Here is an 18,868-nt window from a genome sequence, read left to right as displayed (position 1 = left end):
ACATACAATTTTATAAGAAACTTTCAATTCTTTAAAAATGAATTACATACATTACATTCCTACCAGCAACGTATGAGGGTTGTACACGTTAGTATGGTCAGTCTTATTCTTTTGTGAGTATAATGGTTTTCTCATTGATATTTTAATTTGTATTTCACTGATGACAAATGCTCTGGGCTTCATTTCATGTGCTTATTGGTCATTTGTATATCTTTGCCAAGTGTCTACATCTTTTGCCCAGTTTTTAATTGGTATTTTCTCCCATAATTATTGATTTATAAGAGTTCTTTAAATTCTGGTCATAATCATTTGCATTACAAATATTATCTCCCTTCCTCTGACTTGTCTTTTGTTATCTTAATGTGATCCTTTGAAAAACAGAGCTTTTTCAATTTCAATATAGTAAAATTTTTAATTTTCTCCTCTAAGGTTTATGCCTTTTTGGTCTCCTCTGAGGAATCTTCTACTACCCTAAGATCACAAACATTTTATCTTAAATTTTCTTATGGACATTTAATGGTTTTAGCTTTTATGTTTAATGCTAAGACCCACTTAAAGTTAATTTTTAATGTATGGTATGGAGTAAGGGTTGCAATTTGTTTTTTTCTCATAGGGTAGCCAGTTGTTACAGCACCATATACGTCATGTGTTATGTTTTGTCTAGGCTTGTGTAAGAAATCTCTCCTCTTAATACTTAAAGCATTAAGATACTCTGTTTATCTTTGTTTTTCATCAATTTGACTATACTACATGTAGGAGTGTTTTTAATCTAGTTTGGGATCATTTAGCTTCTTAGAACTGTAAAATAATGCTATGCTGTTGTTTTTTTAACCACTTTTGGAATGTTTTGGACCACTATTTTTTCCAAAAATGTTTTCTAGTTTTTTCCTCCTTTCCTTTCAGAACTCCAGTTGCACATATGTTAAACCTCTGTTACTCTCCCACAGGTCTCAGAGGCTCCATTTATTTTTCTTTAGTCTTTTGGGTTATGTAATTTCTATTGTTCTACCTTCACGTTTACAGATTCTTCCAGATTGTTCCCTCTATCCTCTCCAGTTTGCTCTTGAGCCCCTATAATAAATTTTTCATTTTGTTGTATTTTTCACATCTGACATTTCCATTTGGTTGTTTTTTATAGTTCCTTTTTTCTGTTGAGATTTCATATCAGTACAGTTATTGAGATTATGTTTTCCTGTAATTCTCTGAACATCTATATCATACCTGCTTTGAAGTTTCTTGTCAACTAAACCCAGCAGCTGAGCCTGGTAGGAGTCAATTTATGTTGACTGCCTTATTCATGAGTGTGATTTGCCCCTTACCTGATTTTTGCATGTCTTTAGTTTCTGTTAAATGAAAATGGACATTGTGGATAACATGTTGCAACTCTGGATCATCATTTCTTCCTCAGATTAATATTTTTATTTTGGTTTTGGTTTTTGGTTAAGTCGCTTGAGCTAAAACTGCAGGCTTTATCTTCCCCATGGTGGGATCCCTTAGCTGCTATACTCTACTCAGTATTTCTACCTTATAACTGCAGCTTTTTATGTTATGGTCTCCCTGTGCTTGCATCAAATAGCGAAAGCCAATTATTTGGGCTGTTAAATGCTTATATTTTTGGGGTCCACTTTCTTTGCCTTTTGTACTCTCTAGCATTTTCTCCCCTAAATTTCTAGCTGATCTGCCAGCCACACACCCATTAATACTCCAGACCTGTAAAGCCTTGGTGTTCAATCATTTGAACTACATTCAGACCAGGTCTGCACTGTATTAAAAAAGTAGCAGACTTTCAAATATCAACCAGTTCTCACTGGTTTCTGTCTACTTTTACCTTGAGCATTCCAAAATCTCCCATGTGCATGTGAAGTTTATCAGTCAGCTGGAATTTGGGTAAAAGATTCAGATTTAATGTTGTGCCACTTCTGCATCTTTCTCCTAGGATTTCTTCCCAAAATGTCTAGCTCATTTGCCAACCCTAAACTCTTTCCTCTGCCTCCCTCAGTGGGTAAGACTGCAGTTTTCCACCAGTAGAACTATAGGAATCACAAGATTGAAAAAAAACTCATAAACTCGTAAGTCTTACTGCATAAGTTTTGATCTTTCAAGGAAAATATCTGCTGTGGTTATCTGCCTGATTTTGGTGACATTCTAGTGTCTTCAAATATTTTTTCTTTTATTTTGTCTGTACTTTGATATCTGCAAAATATTTTGTCCAGTGAATTCATTCTTCTGTTGTCAGAGCTGGAACTCTACCAATTTTCAAATATTCATTGAATTGATTAATTACTAACTGGCAACCTTGACATCTGTTAAAAGAAAACAATGTAAAATATGGGAAAATCTCTAAATGTAAGATATTCATTATATAATTGATTATATAAAAACACATTGGATTGAACAAAATGAATTTATTCTTTCACAGTTGTGGAGGCCAGAAGTCTGAAATCAAAGCATCAGCAAGGGTTGGTTTCTTCTAGAGGCTCTGAGGAAGAGTCTTTTTCTGTGCCTCTTTTCTGGCTTTTTGTGACTACCACAGCAAATCTTGGTTTTCCTTGGCTTGTGGATTAATCATTCCAGTTTCTGATTCCATCTTCACATGGCCTTCTCCTCTGTGTGTGTGTGTGTATTCTTCTCTGCTGTCTCATATAAGGGGACTTGTTATTAGATTTAGAGTCTACTCTAAATTCAGAATGATCTTATTCCCAGATCTGTAATTACATCTGCAAATACTTTATTTTCAAATAAGGTCACATTCAAAGGTACTAGGGCTAAGCACTTGGACCTATCTTTTAGGGTACACTGTTCAACTCAATGTGTCTCTTCCTTTCTTTAATCTGTATATTTATTGTTTTAATAAATTAGGGAAAATTTTTGGCCATTTTTTTCAAATAATTTTTGTCTCCTTTTTTCTCTTTTTCTTTCTGGGTTTTCATTTACATGCATTTTAGATATTGTCCCACAGATTCCTTGAGACATTATTTATATTATGTTTTTTCTCTTAATTTCAGATTGTACAATTTCTTTCTTTTTCTTTTTTTTTGACAAAGTCACTCTGTCACCCAGCGTGGAGTGCAGTGGTGCCTTCTTGGCTCACTGCAAACTCTGCCTGCTGGGTTCAAGTGATTCTTCTGCCTCAGCCTCCCGAGTAGCTGGAACTACAGGCACCCACCACAATTCCTGGCAAATTTTTGTATTTTTAGTAGAGATGGGGTTTCACCATATTGGTCAGGCTGGTCTTGAGCTCCTCACCTCAAGAGATCCACCTGCCTTGGCCTCCCAAAGTGCTGGGATTACAGGCACAAACCACCACCACACCTGGCCCAGAATATGCAATTTCTATTGACCTATAAGTTCAGTGACTTCTGTCTCCTTAATCCAGTATTTTGTTTTACTTTGCATAATTATATTCTTCATTTCTAGAATTTCTATATGGTCCTTTTCATTAGTTTCTGTTTCTCTGTTGAGATTCTCTATCCATTCATCCATTGCAGATATATTTGCCTTTACATCCTTAAATATAGTTGGCATAGGTGCATTAAAAACCACTTTCCCCCCTAATTTCAACAGCGGATGTATTGAGTTTGGTGTCTTGATTGCCTTTTCTTTTGAGTATAAGTCACCTTTTTCTCTTTATTCTAGGTTAAGTAATGTTGGATTGCATCCTGACATTTGTGAATGATACATTATAGAGACTGGATTCTGTTTACAGTCCTCTGAATAGTTTTGAGTTTTATTTTTGGAGGCACTTAATCTGGCGGGACTCAAATCCAAACTTTCTTCTTGGACTTTCTTTTCTATTAGCTTTTGGGACAGTAGTCTGTCCTGACTCTATCAAAACTGGTGTCAAATGCTGCATGGAAAAATTTAATAGAGTTGATATTTATGTGGTTATTGTTCCCCATTAGGGTAACTTTAGTGCAAACTTTTTTTTTTTTTCCTGAGACAGAGTTTCGCGCTCTCCCCCAGGCTGGAGTGCAGCGGTGCAATCTCAGCTCACTGCAATCTCTGCCTCCCAGGTACAAGCGATTCTCCTGCCTCAGCCTTCCAAGTAGCTGGGACTACAGGTGCGCACCCCCACGTCCAGCTACTGTTTGTATTTTCAGTAGAGATGGGCTTTCACTATGTTGGCCAGGATGGTCTTGATCTCTTGACCTCGTGATCCACCCACCTTGGCCTCCCAAAGTGCTGGGATTACAGGTGTGAGCCACCATGCCTGATCTAGTATATACTTTTTGCAGTAAAGTGAATGATAGGGAAGAAGGTTGAGGTAGTGCTAGAAAAGCTTTCCTAGAGTAAAAATAGGACTATCTAAAAAAAGAATCCGTTGTAGGTGGTAGTATTTGCTACCAGTTTGAATATGTAGCTTAAGCACCAACTTAATTTCTTTTGCAAATCAAGTAGCATGTGTAGATGTTTCTTGGTTCGAGTTTCTTGGTCCCCATTACTATGATTCTCATGCATAGGCCTATGTTATTATCTCTTTTTCTCTAAAACTTTGACTTAAGGAGAAAGCTTTTACTACCCTTTTTCTTGAAGCTTTTGGTATTACAGGTTTACAGGCCTTTGTACTAGAAACTTTTTCTTTTCCATATGAGAGTTAGACAGTACCACATTGCCTCATTGACTTTGTTTTTCTAATTAAGAGAAAATTTAGTCCCCACAAATTCCCTTTTCTCATTGTTTTAAGACTCTTGTAATATAAAATTCTGGCATGCACAGAAAAACTTGTTTATTATCTATTCTTAACAGGCTCTTGGCTACCTGCAAATCTCCTTAATTCATAGCACTGATTATTTTATTTCATATTGTAAATGGCCCTTAAAAAGGGATTTTAAACTTTAAAAAAGTAAAAAAAATAGTGCTGACTTTATTGTAACTAGTTATATTACCACAGTAAAATTTTCGGTACCAGGAAATTTAGAATGATATAATAACTCTTATCTAATGTACAGATATTATTAAAATTTCATCAGTTTTTCCACTAATGTCTTTTTCTGGTCCAGAATCCAGTCTAAGATCCACATTGCATTTAGTCATCATGTCTCTTAAGTCTCTTCCAATCGAGTATCAGTTCTTCAGTCTTTCATAATCTTAACCCTTTTGAAGAAAATTGATCGCTTATTTTGTAAAATGTTCTTGAATTTGAGTTCTCCTGATGTTTTCAAATGATTAGATTGAGTTTGTCCATTTTTGGTAAGACTATCATGGAAGTGATATCCTGTGCTCAGCCCTCTTTATGTGACTCTGTAACATATTGCCTCTACATGCTTTTAGAACCACATTAGACAGTGCTATAGTGTTTGCTTCAAATGTCAAATATAATTTAGAAACTTCAAAAAGAGAAGGAAAACCTGTTGTATTTACCAATACTCATACTCTTTTCTGTGTTTGTTCTTCCTGCTTTTATCATTTTCTTTTTTTTCAGTAACTTAATTTTAGCCATTGTTTCAGGATAGGTATGCTCCTGACAAACTCTGTTTCTTTGTATTTGAGAATGTTTTGGGTTTTTCTTCCTATATCAAGGATATTTTTTCTGGATATTAAAATCTGGGGTGACAGTTTTTCAACATTTGAAAAACATTATGCCAGTTCCTTCTGGCATTTGTGGTTTCTGTTGAGAAACTACTGTCATTCTTTTACTTCTGTAGGTCAGGAGTTGTTTCTCTCACTTCTTTCAAGATTTCTCTTAGCTTTTAATTTTCAGAAGTTTGATTGTGTGTCAATTTGTTTGTTTTTATCCTGTTGGGGCTTCCCCAGCCTCTTAAAGGTGTAGGTTTATATTTTACCAAAACTGGGTAAATTTTTTTTTTTTTTTTTTTTTTTTTTTTTTTTTTGAGACGGTGTTTCGCTCTTGTTACCCAGGCTGGAGTGCAATGGCGCAATGTCGGCTCACCGCAACCTCCGCCTCCTGGGTTCAGGCAATTCTCCTGTCTCAGCCTCCTGAGTAGCTGGGATTACAGGCATGCGCCACCATGCCCAGCTAATTTTTCGTATTTTTAGTAGAGACGGGGTTTCACCATGTAGACCAGGATGGTCTCGATCTGTTGACCTCGTGATCCACCCGCCTCGGCCTCCCAAAGTGCTGGGATTACAGGCTTGAGCCACCGCGCCCGGCCAAAACTGGGTAAATTTTAACCCCTTTTTTTTCAGTCCCACTCATTATCTCTTCTCCTTCTGGGACTCTGATAACACAAGTATGATATTGTTTGTTATGATCTCACAGACCCTGGAAGCTCTGTTTTTTTTCTCAGTCTGTTTTTTGGAGTTTATATTTTTCTATCTTCAAGTTCACTGGTACTTTGCTATGTTTTCTCCATTTTGCTATTAAGCCCGTCTACTGAGTTACCTTGTATTTCTTTGGTGAGACTGTTTTTCTAAATCTGTTTCAAGAGTGTGTGTATAATTGCTTATTTAAACATTTTTATAATGGTTACTTTAAATACTTGTCAGATAAGCCTGTCATCTGTGAAATCTTGTTGGCATCTGATGATGGCCTTTTCTCATTTGAGTTGGGATTATTCTGGTTCTTGGTATAAGGGTGATTTTCTGCTGAATTGTGGACATTTTGAGTACTGTGTTCTTAAAACTTCTGTTTCAATAAGCCTCCTCTGACATTGTACCAATTAGGGAATGGGGGTACTGCCTTGCTACTGGAAGTTCACATTTTCCAGGTAGCCTCTGTTGACATTTTAGGAGGGAGAGATATTGCTCTAGCTAGGCGGTGGTGAAAGTCCTGACCTTCCACTGTGCCTGTCCTGACACGGAGGAGTAGGATGCCCCATCATTCCCAGGTAGAGGTGACTGTCCAGGGATCCAACAGGGATGAAAGTCCTGATTGTCCATTTGGCCATCTCTGTCACAACTTTAGCAAGGAAATTGGGTCACCTCATTACAATCTGGCAAGGTTGAAAGTGTAGGCCTCCAAACTGACCTTTGCTATTGGGGATGGAGGTTTGAATCTGCCATTTTTTTCCATGGTGTTTGCCTGGAGTAAGGCGGTTACTGTCTAAAAGATTTCTATCTTGTTATATTATTATTTTTCTGGTTTTTTGGTTAGAAAGAGCAGACTTTCTTAGGGTTTTTTTTCCCCTCTATACCCATTGGCATTTTTAAGTTGCTGGCTTTTCTAGTACCTAGCTCAGGGTATGTGAAGCAAAAAGAAAATGCAGGAATTCACCACTGTATTATTCCCATGGTCCCAAAGACCCTAGTTAGCCTTCCTCCTTCTCTCCACATTTCTGATTCCTCTTATGCTTATTTTATGTATAACGTCCAGAGCTTTTAATTGTAGTTAAACAGGAAAAATAGGGAAAACTAAATCTATCTCATCTTGTTTGGATGTGAAAATCATAAATGGTCTGTCATTATAAATGTAACTGTATTTTAAATTCAAATATATATTACACAGTTTGAAAAATCTATTATTCCTGAGTAGAAAAAAAAAATCTGTGATTCCATGTTAAAATATTTTTGCAAAAAAAAAAAAAGCTATTATTAATTAAGCCAGTATATAGTAAAATTTGTAAGGTCTTGGCTTTGATACCTATTTTTTGAAGTAATATTCAATGCAGTAGAGTTCTAATACATTAGAAATAGTAGAGTTTGCCCCATTGAGAGAAGAATTTATATTAGTTTGATGGTGTACTGACTGCCTATATAGCCGTAATTTTCCTTTAATGTTGAAAAGATTTTTTCTTATTAAAAGGTTAGTTCTTTACAAAGCCCTTTTAATGTGGCTTCTTTTGCAGTATGCACTCATATTTTGACATACCCATATACATTCATTTACATATATAAAAGAGGGAAGTTCCTTTTCTGGTATGCATGAAGCTGACTGTTAAAATCACTTAGTATTGGCCGGGTGTGGTGGCTCATGCCTGTAATCCCAGCACTTTGGGAGGCCAAGGCAGGCTGATCATGAGGTCAGAAGTTCAAGACCAGACTGACCAATATGGTGAAACCTTGTCTTATTAAAAAAAAAATTACTTAGCATTTTCTTTTGATGGAAATGTAAAACTAAAATAATTGTTTGTGTATGTGTGTGTAAGTATAATTTATGTGCTAATAGGCTGTCTCCCTAGACCTTCACTGGCATAGTTAACAGAAACTAAAAAGCAAAGAGCAAATATTTAGGATTTTTGCCATGTACATGCTTGTCACTTAGAGTAAGAATGTTATTATACCACTAAACAATGCCGACAACACATCTGTTGCATTTGTTAGACAATTTTTATCCCTGGCTTATACAAAAAAATAAATCTTCATACATCACTGCCAGATTTTGATTATCAAATATAAGCATGTAATTTTCAAAACTTATCTAAAACAGGAATTTTGAAAGAGAGAAAAGATAATTCCAAGTTGTGTCTCAATGTGTGTAAAATGATTTCATTCATTTATTTATCCTTGTCCCTTTAGAGGCATTAATGTGACAAGCATATTGCATTTAGAGTGAAACATGTTACGTATCAACTAAAACACTGGTACGTGACTGAGCATGTTAAATATATGTTCACATTTTTATTACAAAGGTGTGGATATGGTGTTAGTTATAAAAAGGATTGGAAAAAAACTGAAGAGACAGTAACAGATATTCTCATTAATATTATTCTCAATAATTATATATCTTGTCATTTATTTTATTACATTATGAATGGATGTGTTATAATAATAAGATTATCTGATATTTATTATTAATGTTAATCATGACCCAGCTACAGTTCTATATACTTTCCCTGGATAAACTAATTTTGTTTACTTATTATACGTTAATTCATTAGTTACAAATAGAGCTAACATAATGTAGATTTGTACTGTTGATTGTAGTTAACTCAAATAAATACAATAATTTGCATGTCATCAAGTGATCCAAAAAACTGGTAGTTAAGAAAGTTTTAAAGCCAACTTAATCTACTTATTTAGGTCAATATTTATGAAAGAAAGCTCCTCTGTGTCTTGCCAAGAATATGCTATTTTGTGTTAATAAAGATTTAGGTCTTTTGTACAACTGGGGTACAGATGCTGCAAGAATCGAGCATGTTTTGAATCTCCTAAGATTTAGTGTTAAACTGTCACTTTTCAGCTCCTTGCTACCTGCACTCTTCTGTGCAGGGCTTCTGTGCAGTAGCTACAGTGGAATTGCTACCTACTGCTGTGAAGTCAACTCCATGGCTAATGAATCTGAAGTGTACTAATCAAATATATGTTTTTTTAACACAGTGATTATGCTGTATGTCACATATGACTATACAGGCCTTTATTATAGTTCCTTAATGATCTAATAAGCAACTTTCTTTAAACATAGGTCTTTTTCATACCCTCCTCATTTCTTCTGTTCCTTAGAGGGTAGCCATGAAAAACATCTGACAGACAAGCAGTTAGCCCAGGTCCCTGCTGAGATTAGTAAAATACTTAGTAGTCCTGCAACATCAAGGACTTTTAGCCCTGCAGGAAATAGTTAGATTTAACTTCTTTTCAGAGGTGGGGGTAGGAAATTTAAATTTTTATTTGAATGGTCTCTCATATTTTTAAACCAGCATGAAAAAAAACACACACCTAGCTTTTTATGTAATCTATTTTAAGACATTCATGCATTCATTCATTTAAATAAAAACAGGGTCTCATCTCTGTATGTTACCCAGGCTGGTTGCAAACTCCTGGCTTCAAGCAATTCTCCCGCCTTGGCTTCCCAAAGTGGTGGGATTACAGGTGTGAACCACAGTGCCTGGTCTATTTCTCAAATTCTATGAATTTTTGAAGTGATTCTATGAATACTTCCTAATTTTCTCTCCAGGGAAAAAGGAAGTCTTTAGACTGGCAAAGTCAATATCAAAATGCACAAGTATAGTATCTCATCTGGGTTTAGAAGAGTACATATCAAACTAGGAAACTTAGTATAGCATCTCAAGTATAGTATCTCTTCTAGGTTTATGAGATTACAAATCAAACTAGAGCCGGCACGGTGGCTCACGCCTGTAATCCCAGCACGTTGGGAGGCCGAGGCGGGTGGATCACGAGGTCAAGAGATCGAGACCATCCTGGTCAACAAGGTGAAAACCCATCTCTACTAAAAATACAAAAATTAGCTGGGCATGGTGGCGCACACCTGTAGTCCCAGCTACTCGGGAGGCTGGGGCAGGAGAATTGCTTGAACCCAGGAGGCGGAGGTTGCGGTGAGCCGAGACTGCGCCATTGCACTCCAGCCTGGGTAACAACAGCAAAACTCTGTCTCAAAACAACAACAACAACAACAAATCAAACTAGGAAACTTATCTTGAAAATTATAGATTTGCAAATTTCAAAGAAAGTCATATTATTTATTTTTTGAAATTTATAACTCACCTTTCAGTGGAATAGTTTTTGTAAAGACATGAGAAACAAACAAAATGCCAATTTATAGTAGTTTATAAATCCAGAAGAAGCTCTATGACATTATAAAAATTAAGATTGGTTGCTCACATGTTAGAATACCAAAGGCAGCAAAATGATATAATTCATAAAAAATAAATCTTAAATTGTAGATAGAAAAACCAAACTCTGAAGTATTTTTAAAGAAGTTTATTCTGAGCCAGTGAGTGATCTCAAGAGGTCCTGAGAAAGTGCGCCCTAGGCACTGGAGTTACATTTTAGGGAGACAGGAATTATAGGTAAAATCAAATCGATACTTAGAAGGTGTATATCGGTTCAACCTAAGGAGGCAGAATGTGTTGAAGCTGTTGGAGGGGCTGGGTGGGGAGCGGAGGAGGTGGGTGACTTACAGGTCATAGATAGATTCAAAGATTTTCTGATTGGCAGTTGGTTGAAAGAGTTAAGCTTTGTCTAAAGATTTGAATTCAGTTTAGAAATAAATGCTTATATAAAGGGAATGGTTGTGGAGGCCAGGGTTCTTGTTACATAGATGAAGCCTCATAGGTAACAGCCTTCAGAGTGAATAGATGGTAAATGTCTCTTTTCAGACCTTAAAGTTGTTAGACTCTCATTTTTTAAATTTTTTATACTTTTGAGACAGGGGCTTACTCTGTCACCCAAGCTGGAGTGCAGTGGTGCAGTTATGGCTCACTGCAGCCTCAAACTCCTGGGCACACTACACCCAGCTAATTAAAAAAAGGGTTTTTTTTTGTAGAAATATGGTCTCCCTGTGTTACCCAGGTTGGTCTCACAAGGGAACCTCTCCCATTGGCCTCTGAAAGCACTGGGATTACAGGTGTGAGCCGCCATCCTCAGCCCAGACTCTCATTTAATCTCTTAGATCCAGGAAAGGCCTAAAAAGCAGGTGCTTGGCCACATTAATGGAGATTCTCTACAGATGCATTTCCCCCACAAGAAACTGCTTTGCAGGGCCATTTTAAAGTATGTCAGATAAATATATAGAGAGGTGAAATATTTTGATTTCCTTCAGGGTTTGCTATCTCTTGTGTGATAGCAAATAGTCAGTTTGGAACTTAGTATCTTACTGCCACAAAGAATATGTTTCATCAGTCTCATGATCTCCATTTAATGTTGGTTAGTTGTGCCTAAAATGACTGCACATATCCAACCCCTGTTTCTATCATGGCTGGGAATTCAGTTTTTTATATTTCTCTGAGGTTCCTCTTTGAGTCAGGGCGGGGAGGGGGGGGGCCTTAGGATTTTGTTGTTGGTGTACAAAACATAGGGTGATGACTCTTTTGTAACTTTCTATAATTACCTTTATTCATCCTTCTTTCATCAAAATCAAGGTCCTGTGACATTGTGTATCAAAATTTTTAGGGCCACATTTGTAGAAACACACTGCTTTGTTCTAGCAGAAAGAGTTTACCCAGTCAGTTCTGAAGATTTGTGTGTTACAGACACAATGAATGGAATTTTATTGCCCTAATTATTTTAGTATAGTGTTATAAGATTCCTGGTTCCTGCAAATGCTTTGAATCATAAGCATTTTTAGACTTAGAAGGGTGGATTTCAAAATGTTATTCACATATTTTTTTAAATTCACAATTTCATGAACACTGATATTTTTATTTCCAAGAAAAAAAATGTATGCCTGAGTAAAGCCATATGTAACTTGTTTTTATGAGTCATTGGTTAACGATGTAAAATGTGACTTTTTCTTAAGGTCTTTTATCGGCATATTAGTACGTTTAATTTGAACTTGGGTTCTCAAGCAATAGTTTCATGTTTTTTCCCACATATTTTTATCTGGGTTACTGAGCAGTCTCAATGCAGTGGGGATATAACACAGAATGATTTTGTATTTCTCCAGTTAGCACCTTCCTCTGTGGCCTGTCATAGCTCCAATTCATGTTCCTTTGTAATATCTTTGGCAAATCCCATAGTTTTCTGGCTAGCTTTGTGTAAACCCCAAGTTAACATCCTCCATTGCAAGCCATTCATTTTAGCTCAAGAGACTTAGAGCAGGGAGAGTATACATTGATCACTTTCACTCCTCCTCTCACTCCAGCATCTCTCATTTGTGGTTGGTGGGGTGGGAGCTTAACCTGACTCTGAGACACCTTCCTGCACACTAGACCTCTATTTCATGGCCTTCCTGCTCTCGAGGCTTACAGGGTGACCAGGGTAGAGGAAGCTGCTACTCATCCTGGTTTCATTCACTCCTGGTGGCCTCCACTGTGCCTTTCCAGGTACACTACGTCCATGTCTCTTGAGTCAGTGGCCCCCTCTGGCCCTGAGGGACAGCCATCTTTCCTTCGGGCTTTCCCAGTGGTCTGTGTTCTGACCTCCTCTGTTGGTGAGTGTTACTTTGGCTGGCCTGAGTAGCCCCTTCGCTGCTGCTGGGATTCTCTCGTGCCGTTCAAGGGCCATGGAGATAGGAAGTGATCATATCTTCCTTTATCTTTTTGTTTTTCTGGTATACTACCTACCTGGGACTCCTCCAGTAAGCTCTCATCTATCTCCAAGCCTAGTTTCTATATTTTCAAATGCTTCTAAACTGCCAGGGACATACAGCAAACTCGGTCAAAATTTCTTTTCAAAAGGGGCCTACAGTTTCGGTTCTCTGCAAGCCTCCCACCAAGGAGTGAAATGTCAGCCTCCCCTTCATGCAGGTATTTCCACTCGCTGTTAGCTATTCTCTTAGAGCTACCCACTCACTGGAAATACTGTATTTCTCATCAGGCTGACATTCCAGATGATTCCCTCCTGATGCACCTCCTCCCCATTCTTTGTTCCTCTGTGTGCTTTGTGATTAGATCAATTGTACTGAGTTTTACAAGGGGGTTTCGGGGAAGGCCTAGCCCTAAATGTTGGCAGCTTCTTTTGGTTTTGGCCATGGGTCTTGTTGTCAGTTCTGGGCCAATAGGAAAAAAATCTCACTGAGATTATGTTCTTTTGTGAGTGATAAAAAGCCCATTGACTTAATACAGAGATTATTTTTTGGTCACTTAAAGATCCATAAGCTTGCAGGCTACAGCTGGCATGATGGTTCTGTTCCATGAAGTCCTCATGGACCCAGGTTCCTTCCAATTCACTACTCTCATGTGGGTTTTGGTCCTTGTCCTCATGGTCAGGTTGATAATATCTATATTCCAAACAGCAGGTTGGTAAAATGGGTAAAGAAGAGCAAAAGGCATGCACCTAAAATCTCTTTTAAAAGTTTCCAGGAAGCTGCTTCATAATTCTTTCATTTCCAGTCTACTTAGTTATATGGCCAGCAAGGGAGTCTGGAAAATATGGTCTTTATTCTGAACATCTAAGTACCTGGCTAAGAATTACTGTGGAAGAATCTTGGAGGGCAACTAGCGGTCTCTGTCACATCACTGGGAGCTGTGACATCTTTGGAGCTGTGTGCTAGCTTGCACCTTTACATTGATCTTTCATATATGAGTTATCCATGTAAACACATTAATGCTGAATGTCTACAGGACACAGTATTTTATTAGGTACTTGCAGGCTTCACAGTGAATTGTATACAGTTAGGAGAAAAGTTATCTCTGTCAAGAGTGGTATCTGAGTCACCAATGGAAACAAAGTTTAAAGTTAATTTTTTTGACTAGAATTGTCCTATTTTTGTCCTTTCTAATTTTCATTTCTCTAGGAGAAAGAATAGAGCTGCAGTAAGTCAGCTGACATATAAGTGTGTTTAGTGTCACTGTATATTTAGAGGATTGTCATATCTTTCATACAGACTCTCAGTTGGTATCGAAAGGGTAATTATATTTTATTAAATTTTAAAAAATGTTTTATAATAGCCCTATATCAGACTTAATAGTTTAACCATACCATAAATGGTTGTGAACTGTCGTTATTATAGTGTCAGCATTTATTGGCTTCTATATAAACCTGTTATGTGATGTTTCATTTTTCCCCTTCATACCTAGTTGCTGCATAGTAAACAACACTTCCACATTCTTGAACTCATGTACATTGGCTGAGCTTTTAATATGCTCAGGAAGTATAGTACGATGAATTAGAACTGTCGTCAAATCTTTTTCCCCAAGGTTAACTTGGTAAAACTATTTTTTATAACAAAATCTTTATAGTACTTTGGGAATAAGGCTTTTATATTGACTCGATTTGAGCGCTAAACTACTTTTATAGATTCCCAGGAGGAAGTTTCCTTACCTCCAGGGAAAATGATGGCCATTCTTAACAACCCTGGTGGTTTAAAAAACTTGAATTATTAAACCATTAGACTAGGACTCATATTGTTGTAATTTTCAGTCAGATCCGTATTGTACATGATAAAATAAATGAAGGCCATATCCTGCAATAAAAATATATGGACATTATGCAGCAATTAGAATAAAACTCAAGATAAGGAACTAACTCAGGTATGTGTTTTAAGTTTCTTCCTCACAAATTCAAGACTTTCACTTAAGCCTTTATCCCAAATCTATACACATTTAACAAATTGAGCAAGTTATAGCTAGTAAAACCAGTTTAATATAATGAGTAGGAACCCCTTTTTATTCTATAGGCATATTTTCATTAATTTTGTATAACAAAAATGATGCTCTTTTTACTTTATTAGCTTACAATTTTAAAAACCTGGATTTTTTTTGACACTAGATCAATGGAAAGATGGAAATTTTCTTAATGGGAAGATGGACTCACACTCTTCCCCCTTCCCCATGTAGCCTGCCTCTAATGTGAAGTGTCTTACATGTGGTTTTAATAATGGTTAGTTGTAATTAACTAAATGAAAGATAATATTGTGACCATTTATTCTAGTCTGCATATTGCAAATCATTTCAATTTAATTCAGTTTGTCAAAATTTCAAACAGAACATGATATAGTGATACATATTCAACAGTGATTTTATAGGGACTATACTGGAGAAATAGAAGAGTGTCACCACCAATTATATGACAGTCATGTACATATACATGGAGTCAAAGAGCAGAGAAAATTCAGGTTGACAAAGTTACATTAGAATCAAATGAACTCTGACTTAAGCTTATGCTTGAGCCCTTTATGGATCGTGCATTATAAAAATCTGGACTTGAAAGATAGGTGTAGCATTTAGTTGTGAATTTTTCTACTAGCTATAACGTAAAGCACTTTGTATAGCTTTTTCTAAACTCCCTTAAAACCTCAAAAAGACTTTAGATGGATTAATAGATTCAATTCAAGTCCCAGATGTTGGAGAGTTTTAATAAGGTTTTAAATATTTAAAGTGTGTTCTGTGTAAGTTATTTGAATTTTCCTGAAATCTAGACCCTTTGAAAAAGGATCTGTTGCATCTTGTCCCCTCTGAAAATGGTGTTCAGTGGATTGCGTGTGTTCTGTTATAGGTTCACTACTGTGATAGACAAAGTGGCAAAGAGTGTGTGACCTGTCTGACATTAGCCCCTGTGCAGATGACTTTCCATGCTATTGGAAGCTCCATTGAAGCCAGCCATGATCAGGTATAATATGCCACTGCCATTTTGCTGTGTTATGGCCCAGCTCGGAAATGGAAGGCCATCAAAATGGAAGCTATGTGCACACATGCAGCTTTGCTTTCCCTAATACATTATTCGCTGGCACTATCTGCTAGACTTGAAAAATCAAAATGGTTTGTGTTGGGAAATTGATATCATAGGAGATTTAAATTATTTTAGGCTTCTTGTTCACAGTTCTTTATTCTTTTAAATATAGAATTATTTTATAAAAAAGAAATAGTTGTCCCACAGGTTATTTTTATCTTTAATAGTTATATATGAGAGGAGGGGCCAACAAAACAATATAGATAACACTGGAGTCCCACTGTAATATACTCATTTGGTTCTGTTGAAAAGAGTTTTGTGATGTGTCACTTAATGACAAGGATGTATTCTGAGAAGTGCATCATCAGGTGATTTTGTTGTGCGAGCACCACAGAATGTACTTACACAAACCTGGATGCTAGAGCCAACCACACACCTAGGCTATATGGTAGAGCCACCTGCTCCCAGGCTACAAACCTGTACAGCATGTTACTGTGCTGAATACTGTAGACAATTATAATGCAACGGTATCTGTATATTTAAACATAGAAAAGTACAGTAAGAATATGGTATTGTAATCTTCTGGGAGCACCATGATATTTGCGGTCTGTTGTAGACCAAAAACATCATCATGCAGCACGTGACTGTTACATACAGTTCTGTATGAAACTGTATATATAGAGTTTGCGGCTGTGTAAACTTTCAGAACCATCAACTTCGTCCCATAACTTGGAATATTATTGAAATGAAGTTCCTGTGTTGTTTTTAAAATTTTATTTCTGAAATAAAGCTAAAAATCTGAGAAGTGTATTGTTTCTTAGTAAACAAATTCCTTTTATTGTTTAGATAGTAGCTTGAGATACATCCTGTTTACAAGAGAATATGTATTTTTCATTAAAATAATCATCACTTTAGACTAATGTTCTAGATTATAGAATTTCTGGCTTGGAGTCAGAGTAAATAGACATACATAGTTTGCTGTATGACTAACCAATTATGCTTTCTAAATTAACCATTCACGTACGGAACAACTATAATCTAGTTTTATATCCATTTTTCAGTACATTTGAGGATTTCTAATAGTCTTACCTAACTAATCTTTTTTTCTTCTATCTCAGTAGTGCCTCTTGCTTGGAAAGAATAAGTGGTCTATCTTTTCAAACTCATGATTTATCATCGTCCAACTCAAACAAGACCTTGGAAAACATTCTTAAGGACACACCTTTCTAGTTCATGATGTCTCTGACACTGTTTCCAATCATTATTCGTTGGTTGGTGGGGAAGTATTGTGATATTTAGGGAAGATCAAGTAATTGGTGGTCAGCAAATCTGAGTTTTAGGAATGAACCATAGCATAGGTTTGCTGCAGCTACCTGGATAGATTCTGTTACTTCCTCGCAACTGTGTTTCCTGGTTATGTTAAAGGAAGGAGTTGGGTTAGATGACTTACAAGATCCATTCCAGTGCTATGTTATGATTCTATAACTGATCTTCTTGCTCCAGGTTGAATGAGCCCAACCAAAAATAAACAAATGTAGCATATTAATATGGAAAGCCACTTAGAGACCACTCCAGTGCTTCTCAGGTTTTTACATTGACGTATGCTCTAGCTGTAGAAGAGAGTGCAGTAGGAACCTGAGGGGCATGGCCTAAATTAGCTTATAGAAAAGTATTACGTTTCCTTGTATAAACTGTAAATTGACCCTATGCTAGGTGCTAAGGATACATGAGGAGACTGTCAGACATGGTTCTTTCTCTCATGGAGCTTACAGTCTAGCAACTTCACCTCTTTGAATACTAGGCAAGTACAGTGTAGCTAATTTTATATCTATCTATGTATTCACTTATGTTAGAGGCAAATATCAAAAGCAGCATAGGATACCTGTCTTGCAAAGGTCTCTTCTAAGGCTGAGCAAAGAAATGAAAGAGCCTATCAGTAACCCACACATCTGAAAAGAGCAACCCCCACAGAGGTGGCATGTTGCTATAAAAGAGCACTGGAGTGCCAGTGGAGACTGAGATCAAATGCAGCTTTGCCTTGAACTAGCTGTGGGACCTTGTTTCTTCACCTCTTGGGGACTTGGCTTCTTCATACATAAGATAATGAGGCTGGTTCAGGCTTATGCTTAGTTTGTGTACCAAGGTACACAAGGTCAAAGTTCAGGGCTACTTTTCACCCATATGACACCTTTACAAATTAGAAAAAAAGTGCCTCTTCCTCAAGGCATTTTATTGCTGTGTGACAGAAAAGTTTTGTCATAAACAAATCCACAATAACTGCAGTGTGAATGTACCCCATTGAGGTGTGCAGTGTACACTTGCACACCTGTACATAGTGGTCTCATACTATATCTAACTGTCAGTTGCACTCAATAATAAAGACTTCTTGTATTAAAGCAAATACAACTATGTTATAGATTATAAATTTGCATGAAATTTTAAGATAAAAAAGAAACTTCCAGGAAATGTGTTGGTGATGAATTGGTAGATGAATAAATGGCTGGAATAAATGACAGGCAGGAATAATCCTGTACATCAAACACTATTGTAGTGGCCTAAAAGGTGCAAAGTGGGTGGTGTGATCACGCTCCTCTCTTGTACTTGGATAATTAGGCTCCATGGGGAAAGGAGACACAAAGTAAACCTCCACTTCACACCCTCTGGCTTTTCTACATTATGTTACCCTCTCCCCAACCCAAGGGTCTATTTAAGCAAAAGGTACCCCTTCACCATATCAACATCAACTTGATCTCATAAGATGGCAAACTTGGACCACTAAATGCCTTTTTCACCCATTAATTTGTAAATGATACTAAACAGGGAAACATTTTAAAGCAAGGAAAAATGTAATCTTCTTTTTTCTTTTTTTGAGACGGAGTTTCGCTCTTGTTACCCAGGCTGGAGTGCAACAGCGTGATCTCAGCTCGCTGCAACCTCCGCCTCCTGGGTTCAAGCAGTTCTCCTG

At 36.9% G+C, this 18,868-nt stretch overlaps 1 protein-coding gene across 9 annotated transcripts in view; it reads left to right on the top strand.

Moving 5' to 3' along the window:
• Positions 1-18,868, top strand: part of STAU2 (staufen double-stranded RNA binding protein 2) — a 332,019-nt gene that overhangs the window by 205,605 nt on the left and 107,546 nt on the right. For 5 of the 9 annotated variants that reach the window (XM_078352637.1, XM_078352636.1, XM_078352633.1 and 2 more), the window contains one exon: positions 15,730-15,843. The exons of the other annotated variants lie outside the window; for them this stretch is intronic. In XM_078352637.1, coding sequence (XP_078208763.1) covers positions 15,730-15,843 — 114 coding nt within the window. The remainder of the gene's footprint in view (positions 1-15,729; positions 15,844-18,868) is intronic. 9 annotated transcript variants of the gene reach the window in all.

This window comes from Callithrix jacchus, chromosome 16, assembly GCF_049354715.1.
Source record: "Callithrix jacchus isolate 240 chromosome 16, calJac240_pri, whole genome shotgun sequence".
Taxonomy (NCBI): domain Eukaryota; kingdom Metazoa; phylum Chordata; class Mammalia; order Primates; family Cebidae; genus Callithrix; species Callithrix jacchus.
The sequence above is the reverse complement of the archived record's forward strand: the minus strand, read 5'-3'. Positions and strand labels throughout refer to the sequence as shown.